Source organism: Lucilia cuprina, chromosome X (assembly GCF_022045245.1).
Source record: "Lucilia cuprina isolate Lc7/37 chromosome X, ASM2204524v1, whole genome shotgun sequence".
In the NCBI taxonomy this organism is placed as follows: domain Eukaryota; kingdom Metazoa; phylum Arthropoda; class Insecta; order Diptera; family Calliphoridae; genus Lucilia; species Lucilia cuprina.
The window spans coordinates 672,305-684,726 of NC_060949.1; the positions used below are offsets into that span (position 1 = coordinate 672,305).

Genomic DNA, 12,422 nt, shown 5'->3' on the forward strand with positions numbered 1-12,422 from the left:
AATGACTTTATCGCTCACAACTGACTAACAGAAGCATCAATAGCGGTGTAATTCGGCACAAACATGTTTTATGGGGACATAAATCTTTTCGTAGAATTTTATAAGGATAATTGACCCTATACATAATTAACCCTATCCCACCTATAAGGTCCCTTTCAGAAAACGACTTTAATGCTCATATCTACCTTAAGAAGCATATATATAACAATAATATTCGACATATAAAAGATTTATGGGAACTAAAATCATTTTCTTAAATGAGTCCATTATTATATGATGAGTCCATTATTATGTAACCCCCTAATAATGTGCCCTTTAGACAACGAATTCAACGCTCATTACTACAAAATTCTACATACACAAGTTTCGTGCGAGCCAAAATCTCCCAATCAAATTTTATAAGGATCGATCCTTATTGAAAGTAAGAATATCGGTTCACGTTTTCTCCTATCCCTATTAAAATGCCCCCTTCAGAAAATAACTTTATCGCTAAGAGATGTATGCTCATATCTGCTCAAAACATATATATAAAGCAATAAAATTCGACATAAAAAAGTTTTATGGGAAACAAAATCATTTTCATAAATTTAACGAAAATGGATTTATAATTGACCTTACCAAAGTCCCCTTCTGAAAATGACTTTAAGACATATTACTGACCCAAAAATGTAAGTACATCAGTAAAATTCTACATAAACATGAATGATTTGATGGTGGGTATATAAGATTCGGCATGGCCGAATATAACACTCTTACTTGTTTAATATTTAACAAGTTATACTGCAATATTCGGCTACTTTTTATTAAATGGTTATAGTTTAAGGTTTATGTTCATACCAAGGAAATAACTTTAAATGAAGTAAATATCTTCTCTTAGGGAGAACTCTAAATCACGGCATAAGTTTTGTTATAGTAATGAGATGTATAAGTTAGATTATATAAGTAATTTTTTGCAGGCATCACCGATAATGGTTGTTCAAAAAATTTTAACAGAAAATAATCGTACATAAAGATACATGGTATGGCCATAAAAATTAAATTCCTGCAGTCTATATTAAATGAACTGTGGTTTTATGTATTGATTTTTATTTTTTGACTTTTATTAAAAAATATTTTTCGTTCAGAAAATAACCATTACTTATTCGTTTTATTTTTGCTTACCAAATAAATATTGTTTATGAGTTATAAGTACAAATTTCAGACTATTTCAAAAAAATACGCTTTTGCACAATTTCTTGAAGAGATTTCTCAGAAACTAGCAATGATAATTCTATGAATTTTGTCATACGCATTTTTTGCCAATTATGAAAATAGATTCATTAAAAATAAAGTGTATTTATTATTTTGAGCAAAAATAGAAGGTATTTTTTTGATTTTTATTTTTTCGAGCAGAAATAAAAGTTATTTCTTGACTTTTTTGAGCAGAAATAAATTATTTTTCGAGTTATTTTTTGCTCAAAAAATAACTTTTATTTCTGCTCTAAAAAAAATTTATGATCGGAAAAATAAAAGTAAAAAAATCTTTTACTGCTGTTAAAAAAATAAAAGTAATTAAATAACTATTATTTCTGCTCAAAAAATAAAAATCAAAAATATAAAATGCATGCCATATTCTTAAAATTTAGTTCACGACGATTAAAATGGTTTACTTGATGTATTAAATGTATTAATCACTCTATTAATTTTTTCCAATCTGTCCACAATTGGTCATAGCTTCCATATGAAATCCACTTTTGAAAAAGGGGCATTTTTCAATGATAAAGCTATCGGGATGCAAATCGACTTGAATATGTTTTTTGCACATATAAGCCATTCTACAATTTTTTGCTTTGTGTACATATCCAGGAAAAACTTACATTGAAAAGTAATAAGTTAAAAAGCTAAAACAGATGCTTTTCATTAGTCATTATTTTAACACGGTGATGTCATTGGAGGCTTACAAATAGGGAGTTAAACAAGTACTTACCACGCTCGCTAACAAAGGGACTTATAGAAGTCATTACAAATAGGCACTTTAAAAAGTCATTACAAATAAGGACTTCAAGAAGTCATTATAAATAAGGACTTTAAGATTGAAATCAAGTTTTGATTTTAAATGTAATAGTGTGGAAACAAAAATATATTCTGTTGCTGGTTAAAGAAATGCGCAAAAATCCCGAGTTAACACAAATTTAGAAAATAGTAATTATCTTTTAGAACTTTTAACAACTTTTAAAACAAGTTTTCATTGTTTTTTGTTCTATTTTATTTATTTTTCAAAATTTTACAAAGGTAACGTGATTGCTATCATAAAGCTTGTTTTGACATGTTCAATATTTATCACAAGATCCATTATAAATAAATATTGCTACTATTTTTGGATTTTAGAAAAGTGTTTTTTTGTGATATGGAACACTATCCATCAATATTACATGCTACACGTTCAATACATAACAATACAGCAAATATCATGATAAATAGTGAACGTGTGACACTGCCCCTTATTATTATTCCTGTGCGAACGCGAAAATAAAGTATTTCTGTAACACATTATATGTAAGTCATTACTAAAGTACTTCTACGTAATGAAGTCGGTAAATAGTAGTTATTGAAAAGTAAGTGGCTATGAAGGTACAACCCATTACCGATTTTTTGCTGGATATAAACTCTTCCATATAAGGTCCACTTCACAAAATCACTTAAACGCAAATATTTTATTTAATCATAAAGATTTTAACTTGAATATGTTTTGTGTACAAATAAACAATTTCACAAATTTTCTTCCGGATTATTGCTTATAGATCCCATATAAGGTCTTCTCCGAAAATTACTTAAACACAAATATTTTATTGAATTGATTAAAACCGCTGTACTATTTTCGGATCGGTCTATTATTGATCTTAACTCCCAAAAAAGGTCCACTTCCGAAAATCATTTAAACGCACATATTCCATTGACAATCAAAGATTTTGGGATAAATTTCGACAAAATATATAATTTATTATTATTTAGATTTTTTACGAATTTGGTTCAATAAAAATATTGACAGAATTATGTTTGTAAATATCAAGGACCGTATTTTAATACTTTTAAAACAATCTTTTTGTTATTAAAAAATTATTTCTGTTTAAAAAAATATATTTATCCATCAAGATATTTTGGTATTAAAAATACATTTTTTATTTTACATTTAAATCAAAAACAAAAAAAAAAAATTATCTTTTGTGATATTTATCAGTAAAATTTGAAATTATTTTCAACTTTTTTCATCAGATGAAAAAAATATTAAACAACAAATATTTAAATTTTCTTGCAAAAATTAATGAAGTACATGATTCGTTAAGTAGTTTAATCTAATGCGGGAATGGATCATGCTTATTTTTTTGAAAACAACAGGTTCCGTTGCTTATAGTACATAGGAACATGTTGTGAATCGTGTATTCCTATAGGGATTATTATATCGAGTATGTCTTTTCCATATATTTGTATTAGTTTTGAGACAGTCCTTGTCTTTTGAGGAGTAATCCCAATTTTTTCAAAACTTTTATTCAAATTACATATCGCTGATACAATGTGAGAAGCTTGGTTACGAAATTGCAAAGTGTGTAGGATTGCTTTAATAAGTTGTGAGTTGTATGAATCAAAATGATTTCTTATTTTTGCAAGTTCTACAAACAGGTCACAACATAAAAATGCTTGTCGTACAACATTTTTCTATTTTACTCTTCATTTTGTGGTGACTGCAGAGCAAGAAACATCGTGCGTGTTTAAAAAAACAATAAAAAATTTAAAATTAATCTGAAATTCGTGTTTTTACTTTTTAAAACTATTTAAATTTTAATTTTTTTATATAAAAAAACAGAAATATTTTACAATTAAATTGTAATTACACGTTGCCACCTACATTAAAAAATTTGTTTTACAAAATAAAGTTGTATTAAGAGATTGTTTTCAAAATTGTAACATTTGTGTGCAATATACGTAACATGAATGTGAAAATAGGTGTTTAAAAAGTCGCATCATGTATTCCTTGCATAAAAAACCTGTTTATATAGAATTTAGTTGCTATACTGGTATTTTAAAGCGAGTCATGTACGTTAGAGTTATTTTCTGATAAGATCTTTTTATCGATTATTATCCAATCTTCATAATATTTTACAAAAACATTTTGGTTTCTTAAAAATTTTTACATTTCGAATTTCATCCGCGCTTTTATAAGCCAGTTATCTGCGTTATAGTAATTTTCTGAAGGGAACTTTATATGTTGCTAGGTTAAATCGGAGACAGATGCCCATTTTTAATAACAAATAAAAAAATATTTGTTCAAAATATTTTCTCGAATGAAATCTTTTTTCGTTATTCATTCGAATAATTTTTAAAATTTCATCCACTACACGAATAAAAAAATATTGTTCGTCTTTGCTCGAATAATTTTTAACACGAATTGACAACTCTAATGTAGTACCCTTACTACGGGTACTAAAAAAATCATATCATTGCTAATTTTTATTTCATTGAAACACTCGATATATCATTGTATTTGGAAGAAAATATACTTAAAGAAAAAACTAATAATTTAAAATTAAATTTCTTAATAAAATGTCCGGTAGAAATGGATTTTAAATTAAACAAGTAATATTTCTATATTCGGCTGTGCCGAATCTTATATACTCTTCACCAAGTATGTTTTAAAAAAGAATTTTATTTATTTTGTATTTCTGCACACATGTCACACATAACAAACAAATATAAACTGTAGCAGAAAGAAATATTAACCTTTGTACTGTAATATCACCGTCAAACTGTATTACCACAAATACGAGCTGTATTACCAACATATTACTCTCCTTGTTCTTGTTATACCCTTCACCTTCGTGAGAACAGAACAGCAACCAAACATACAAAAAAATACACAGCTGAATAAAACCAAATACATCTCCACACGCACATGTACATCTTTATCCAATTCACAGTGTTGTTGTTGCTTTTTTAACAAAGCATGAAAAAAATGTGGCTTTTTTGATGAAATTTTCAGAGGTTGTCTCGGATTTTTGCTCATATCTCCGTTATTTATAGACCGATTTTGCTGATTTTAAATAGCGATCTTTTCGAAAGCATTTCTAACTGAATTTTTGAAGATTCGGATCTCACCGATATCTGGGGACCTCTAAAAACTCAACAGACAGACAGACGGACATAGCTTAATCGACTCCGCTATCTATAAGGATCCAGAATATATATACTTTATAGGGTCGGAAAATTATATTATAGAAATTACAAACGGAATGACAAACTTATATATACCCTTCTCACGAAGGTGAAGGGTATAAAAAGGGTAAAAAATTTAAACCCATCGACCTATGGTTCCTTCCTGATTAAAACCTTGGAACGGATAGTTGATAATATGTTTAAAAGCAGTATACTAGACAAAGACATAAAATGTAAGCAGCATACTTATGTAAAGGGACGATCGGTGCCGAAATTTTTAAATATACAGAACTAGGGATTAACAATGAGTATATATAAAACAAGTAATGCAACTATTTACTCATAATTTTTGAATACAATGTACGACCACACAAGTTTCATTTTGAGTATCTTCATGTACGTACACGCAGAGAAAAAACATAGTTCAACATGGTTACTATAACTAAACTATGTTCACTGTAACAATTTATTGTTATGAAAAACATATAATTGTTATTTAATTTTCTATTTAAACAATATTGTTGTTACTGTAATCGTTTTCATGTTTATAACAATTATAAATTCTTGTATGATTCACTGAAAAATAATTATTTTTTCAATAACTATGTAATGGTGAAGATGAAAACATATTATGCTACTAACAAATATTTAAGCTCACAAATAACCATTATATGTTATGTTGCTATATGTTATATAACCATTGTATGTTATGTTGTTATAAATAACCATAACATGTTTTGTTGTTCTTTGTCTGTTGCTACTACAAAACAACTTTAGCCACACACCTCACATATATTATTTTTTGTGTGTGAGTTGTTTTAAGCGACAATAAAATGAGTTGAAATAATTCTCATTTGGTTTGTAACATTATATGTATAAGTATTTCACTTTGAATAGAATAAATAAATTGTAAATCGTGTCGTGTATTGTAGATTTTTATTTTTTTAGAAGCTGTAATTATACTGATTTAGTAATCAAAATAAATTTGATTTCGATATATGTATATTTTTTAACGATATTTTGATCACAGTGGATCATAATATAGTCATGTATAACAAACAATATTATGATAAATAAAATATATTATGATGAAATATTTTAGCTGATATTTTAAAAATGTTACAATAACCATAATATTTTTAGACTACAATCATAATTTTAACCATTATATGTTGCTATTAGAACATGGTTACAACAACCATGTTTTTTCTCTGCGTGTATTCGCAATGAAATATAATTAAGTATATTCAATACGCGTATCAAACATGTATTGACTTATTCACTATTCAAAAGCATTGCTAGCTAGTATGTGTGATCTCAAATAAATAAAAACAAAGAATATGTTGGCAATTTCTTTTATTCAGACATTCCAACAAAATACCCAAACGAAGAAACGAGTGTACAAATGCGTGTAAATAAAATATAAATAACAATAAAGACAAAATAATGAATATGTTCTTTGGTAGAAAGTTAACACGTGGTGCATTTCTATTAATCATGTGTAAATTCTAAGAATTTGAAATTTATTACGGTTTTTTTCAAAAAAATCAAATTATTAACAAATTATGAATGACAAATATAATGCAAAAAGTAACAAGTAAATAACTTTTCATTCAGTTTTATGTAAACTTAAAAAAGTAGTGTTAAAAAATTAAAGAAGCAATAAAATGTTCACACATTTTTTACAATTTAATAAAAATATCGTGATAGGTTGGTAATAGGCTTCCAAATAATTTTATGCACTTAAATAGAAAGACATATTTTTGGATATTTTTTAATCAAAATATTAATTCCTGCAACCAGTGCACCATCGGAAAGGGTTTTTTTCTTTAGCTGGAAATATTATAACGGAGAAAAGAAACCGGTTGGAGCCTAAAACTGTAGATAGTATATTATTTTTAAATTCTTTGTATAAAAAATGTTTGGTAATTTATTTCTTTATTTATTTATATATTTTAGTTATACATAATTTTCTTAATATTTTCAAAAAAAATTTTGTTACTTATCTGGACTAGTACTGGAGATTTTGGTACTAGTATAATACTAGTTTTGTACTAGTTCCATTTCCTGCAGGAAATGGCAATATTTATAAATAAATAGACATAAGAATGAAATATCTTCACATAAAAAGAACATTTCAAATTAAAATGTACAAAAAAAGTATCAAATAAGAATGATCTTATTTACTTTTATTGTTATGCATTCTAGAAAATTATTTAGGATGTATGTTGTTTTTGTAAATTATGCTCTTGTTTTTGAATTTGTGGTTTTGTTTTTTTCAAATTGCATTTGCAATTTCTGAAACAAAGCGACATTAACCTACTTTGTTGAATGCTGCCAAGCAACTCAATAAAATATATGTATTTTTGACGCTCTTCTTGAGAAGTTCGTATGCGATCGTGTTGTATACATGTAAATTGCCGAGAATCTTTGAATTAAAAACAGTACTAGACCAATTCTTGTGTGTGCTTCAATAATCGTTTACCAGATTTACTTTGGACAAAAAGTGTAATATCAAACTACTACAGCGAGTTCATGCTGCTTGGGTATAAGTGGTAAGCTTTGGACAAAAAGTGTAATATCAAACTACTACAGGGAGTTCATGCTGCTTGGGTATAAGTGGTGACATTTGTATTACTTCAACCAAAGCTCTGAAAACGTTGCCAGATTTAATATATGAGGCGGCGCTTACAGCCGAACGGCTCTTTACTTTAGCCGAACTGGGCAAAAGCGATTATAGGCAGTGTTCCAGGCACTTCAGAAATAAAATAATACCTCCCCCATTAAAAAAGACCCTAAAAGGCTTAAAAATGAGGCTAAATTTTTATACATTAAAAATCTTTATTAAAACTAGTGAAAAGCCATAATAAGCTTAAGACCATGGTACAGGTCGCAATGTTAAAGATAATTTGATGAAATTTGGCACGTATTCTTCACGCCGAACACATATAACTGAACACCTTTTATAGGGCATAATTATGAACACCTCTAATAGGGCATAATTAAGAACACAAAATCATAATTATTAAGGTTATAACTAAAATTAGGCCTGTTTCTCAAGTCGGTTTGGTTCAAAAACCTTCCGCGGCAAATCGATTTTCTAAAACCATTCTCAAACAAATTTGTATAGATGTCATGGTTAGTTTTGTATTAAAAAAGTTTAAATTTTGTTTAAAGTAAATACCAAAAACTTCAAGGCATTTGTCGCGGAAACTTTTTTAACGCTCGGGAAAAAGTAATATACTTTTTCGACTTATATTTGTATGCTCTATGTGGAATCGATAGGGCCGATTTGAAATTTCCTAAAATTGTATAAAAGTTATAAACCTAATAATTATGTTTGTTATACAAAACACAACTAAATTTTGAAAGCACTATATATCGATTCGAAAGAAAAAGTTTTCGAAACACAATGTCTTTAACATACAAATTCGAAATTTTTCTTTGAATCTAGTTACGGAGTAATCCCCTGATGAGCCTTCTATATTTCGTGATGATCGGACGTCATTTGGGTAGTACAATTGCCAAAAATATAAATATAATGTTTTTTAGATGGGTCTTATTTTGCCTCATAAAAATCAGAAATTAGTTTGACTACAATTGTCGCTCATCCGAACTCCTGTAACTTTTCGGAAATCAGTTAAAAATTGTAAACAGGCATAAGTCCGAGCATGAACGGAATGTGTTAATTGAATTAAAATGATAGAAGTAAATCTAAGAGCATTGGATTGTAAGAAAGCTTTAAAAGAAAGGAGCTCGAGGTAGTTGTCGAACGCAAAACTTTTCGAAGCCTATGGATGAGAGAATCCCATAATGCTTCCTGGAATAATAAAGCGGTGGGTTGAACAAAGATCCTTTGGAGTGACCCTGATGAGAATAAGACGAGAAATCTCCTTAAAATAAGCAAGTCTGAAGTTAGCATGATGGTACGTATTATGAGTGGACACACAGGATTACGTGTACATCTATACAAAATTGACGGATTTAGACAAATGTAGGGCATTTGAAGAGGACAGAGAAATTGTGGAGCACTTTCTTTGCCACTGTCAGGCATTCGTCGAAGTTAGTTCCAATTATCAAGGAACTGAGGTTATTCCGGAAATACCATTCCATACTCCATATGCATGGATCTACACCCACACCCCCATTGGTTGTCCGCCAATTTATTATACAAAATGATTACATGGATGCTAAAGTTTTTTGTGTAAAATTTGAAGGTTCTAACTCTACTTGTTTTTCAGTTAATCTAATTTTTGTATTTAGTTCATATAGAGAGTGCCACGTCTCCTACTACTTGTATACACCCTATGTGTTATATTTTCTCAGATTTAAGATTTTCTTCACATCGAAGATGCCACGCCCACTATAGCCATTTCGCCCATTTTATCAAAAAAATATTTGTATGGATGTCAAAATTTGAGGACTCCAACTGTTGTTGGAGTCTTGTAAGAATATTGTTCCAATGGGATGAACTAAAGTTACATTTTGAAATGGCAAACATAAATGAAAAATGCCACAAAGCTAAAATCTTATACGAAATGTATAGGGACGAAACAATTCATCTATATTTACTTTTTTTGAAACCAGTTTTGCATGAAATACAAATTGTTAACAAAGTCTTTCAAAGCAATGAAAATGACCCAACGCGCCTTTTAAAAGAAATAACTCTATTAATTAACTTCCTTAAAAAAAAATATTCGATAACGAAATTATAGATGTATTATACGACGACTTCGAAGATAAAATTTTGTACACCTGTAGTCTTGGTTATGAATTCGAAATGCATCTGGAAAAATTAAAAAACACAGGTAAAATTCGAAAAAATAAAGTACAAGAAATTAGGAATAATTGCATCAACTTCGTTGTTGGATTAATTACCCAATTAAAACAAAGGTAAGCATACATATAAATACGCATAAAAAATACATAAACTAACCCCTTCTTTATTTCAGATTACCAGACAATATAAAAATTTTACAAAATATAGATTTTTTTTCGGTACAAAACGTTTTGAGTTCCCAAAAGGGCGAAATTTTATCAATTTTAAAATTATTTTTGCATTAGCGAGGAAGAAATTGGAAAAATAATTGACCAATATTCCAACATTCAATATATAAAATGGATTAATAAAAATAACACAGTATCTTTCTGGGCAGAGGTAAAAGCATATAGAGATGCCGGAGGGAACAAGAGATTCGAGGAGATTGCCAATTTTGTTTTAAAACTTCTCTGTCTTCCGTGGTCTAATGCGGACGTTGAACGTGTGTTCAGTCAAATGAACATCGTAAAGACAAATATAAGAAACCGATTACACCTACAGACAGTAAATTCTGTTTTAGCAATTAGGTAAGACTTTATTGTTAAATTTTGGTTTCTTAACTTTATGATATAATTTAATAACATTTTAGATACGGATTAAAAGGAAGCGGAAAGTGTTGTTACCAATACGATGTCCCAACGAATTACCTGAAATTAATTGGATCGAGTGAATGCTATGATTATAATAATAATGATGATAATGACGATGACAATGACTGGATTTTTTAAATTCATCAAATTATTTTCGACAACTTATGTGATCAAATATGAATTTTAAAAGTTAATTTTTGAATAGTAATTTAATGACTTTTTTTTAAGAATTTACTTCAGATTTTAAAAAAAAAGAATTTAAGATTTTATTTTTTATGTTTTTTTAAGGAAAGATGTATTTTCAATTTCTTTATTCATATTTAAGTATGAAAATGAATTTTAAAGAAATACAAGTCTCATATTTTACTATAAAGCCAATTTTTTCTATTTATTTTTCTTAGCACTTTTTCTTAGCACTTTTTTAAAAATTTTTAGCACTTTTTAGCATTTTTTTGAGAAAAATCTAGCATTTTTTCCCAATAATGTTTTGGCAACACTGGTGATAGGGCACCTAACACTAAATACATATGTGCCTAAACACACTGTGTTTTAAATAATAGAATTTTCAATTTGTTTAAATTTTCAATACCAAAAAAATTAAACGATTTTCTTAATAAAAAGTGCTTGAAAACTATTTAAAAAATCAGTTTTTTTGTGGATAACTGCAATTTCACGTACGATGCTTAAAAGCGGTCAAAAAGAGTAAGATGAACTTTTGAGTGATTTGAAAAATTTAAGTTTCTCACAACCTTTCAAAATCAGTTCTAAAGCTGCCTACACACTATGAGAGAAGGGGTTAGATTTTTATTATATACTGCCAAAACAAAATAAAATGAAAACAAGTAAGAGTGCTATATTCGGCTGTGACGAATCTGTAATATCAAAAAGAAAACAAAGAAAAAAATACATAACTCAATGAAGCCAACAGCATCCAAACATACAAAACAAAATACATAGCTGAATAAAATCAAATACACGCACATGTACATTTTTTCTAATTCACAGTGTTGTTGTTGCTTTTAAACAAAGCATGAAAAAAATATGTCTTTATTGATGAAATTTTCAGAAGATTTCCTCTAAAAACAGATTTCAACATACAGACGGACATGGCTTAATCGACTCCGCTATCTATAAGCATCAGTGATGCCAAGTGTAGGGATTTTTTTTTTCAAAAATTTAACATATAGGAAAAAGGGAAAGATTTCTTAGATTTTTCGAATTGTAGGGATTTTTTTTAATTTAAAATTTTTAGCATTTAAAAACTATATATCTTCCAATTGTATACTATAAATTAAAATAAATATATTTTTTTAAGTGTATCATTGTAATTTCGTAAATCTAGTAATACCTCTGTAATATAAAGTAAATAAATATGTGGCATCTTTAATAACAATGACAAGTTAAAAAACTAAAACCAGAGTTTAAATATTAGTAAACGCTTTTATATTATTATTTTTGACTTTGCAATAAATATGCATTTACCTCATATTTAAAAATATGCATATTTAAAAAATGGTTCTGTTCAAAATATTTCTATTATTTTTGCTAAAAATATTTACCCATACAAACTATTGCATATTATAGCTTACAGACAAATATAAAATGTTTTCACTTACATATATATTACGCAGCAACTCGCTAACATATTTAAAATACCCGCATATATGGCATATGGCTTGCCTATAATATTAAAATATTTTCCTACACAAATTATTCGAAGTCAACAATATTGAAGCCATGCAAGCAGTAATATACGAACATGAAATGTACGCAAGCAGAGCATATATGTGCCGACGAAAACACGAAAACAAAACGATAGTCGCGAC

At 28.2% G+C, this 12,422-nt stretch overlaps 1 protein-coding gene across 1 annotated transcript; it reads left to right on the plus strand.

The window, feature by feature from the left end:
• Nucleotides 1–9,636: 9,636 nt before the first annotated feature.
• LOC124421410 lies at nucleotides 9,637–10,804 on the plus strand. Its single transcript, XM_046956538.1, has 3 exons — nucleotides 9,637–9,995; nucleotides 10,344–10,533; nucleotides 10,596–10,804. The coding sequence occupies exons 1-3, from the start codon at nucleotides 9,968–9,970 to the stop codon at nucleotides 10,732–10,734; spliced, it is 357 nt and encodes a 118-aa protein (XP_046812494.1). The 5' UTR covers nucleotides 9,637–9,967; the 3' UTR covers nucleotides 10,735–10,804.
• Nucleotides 10,805–12,422: the final 1,618 nt, after the last annotated feature.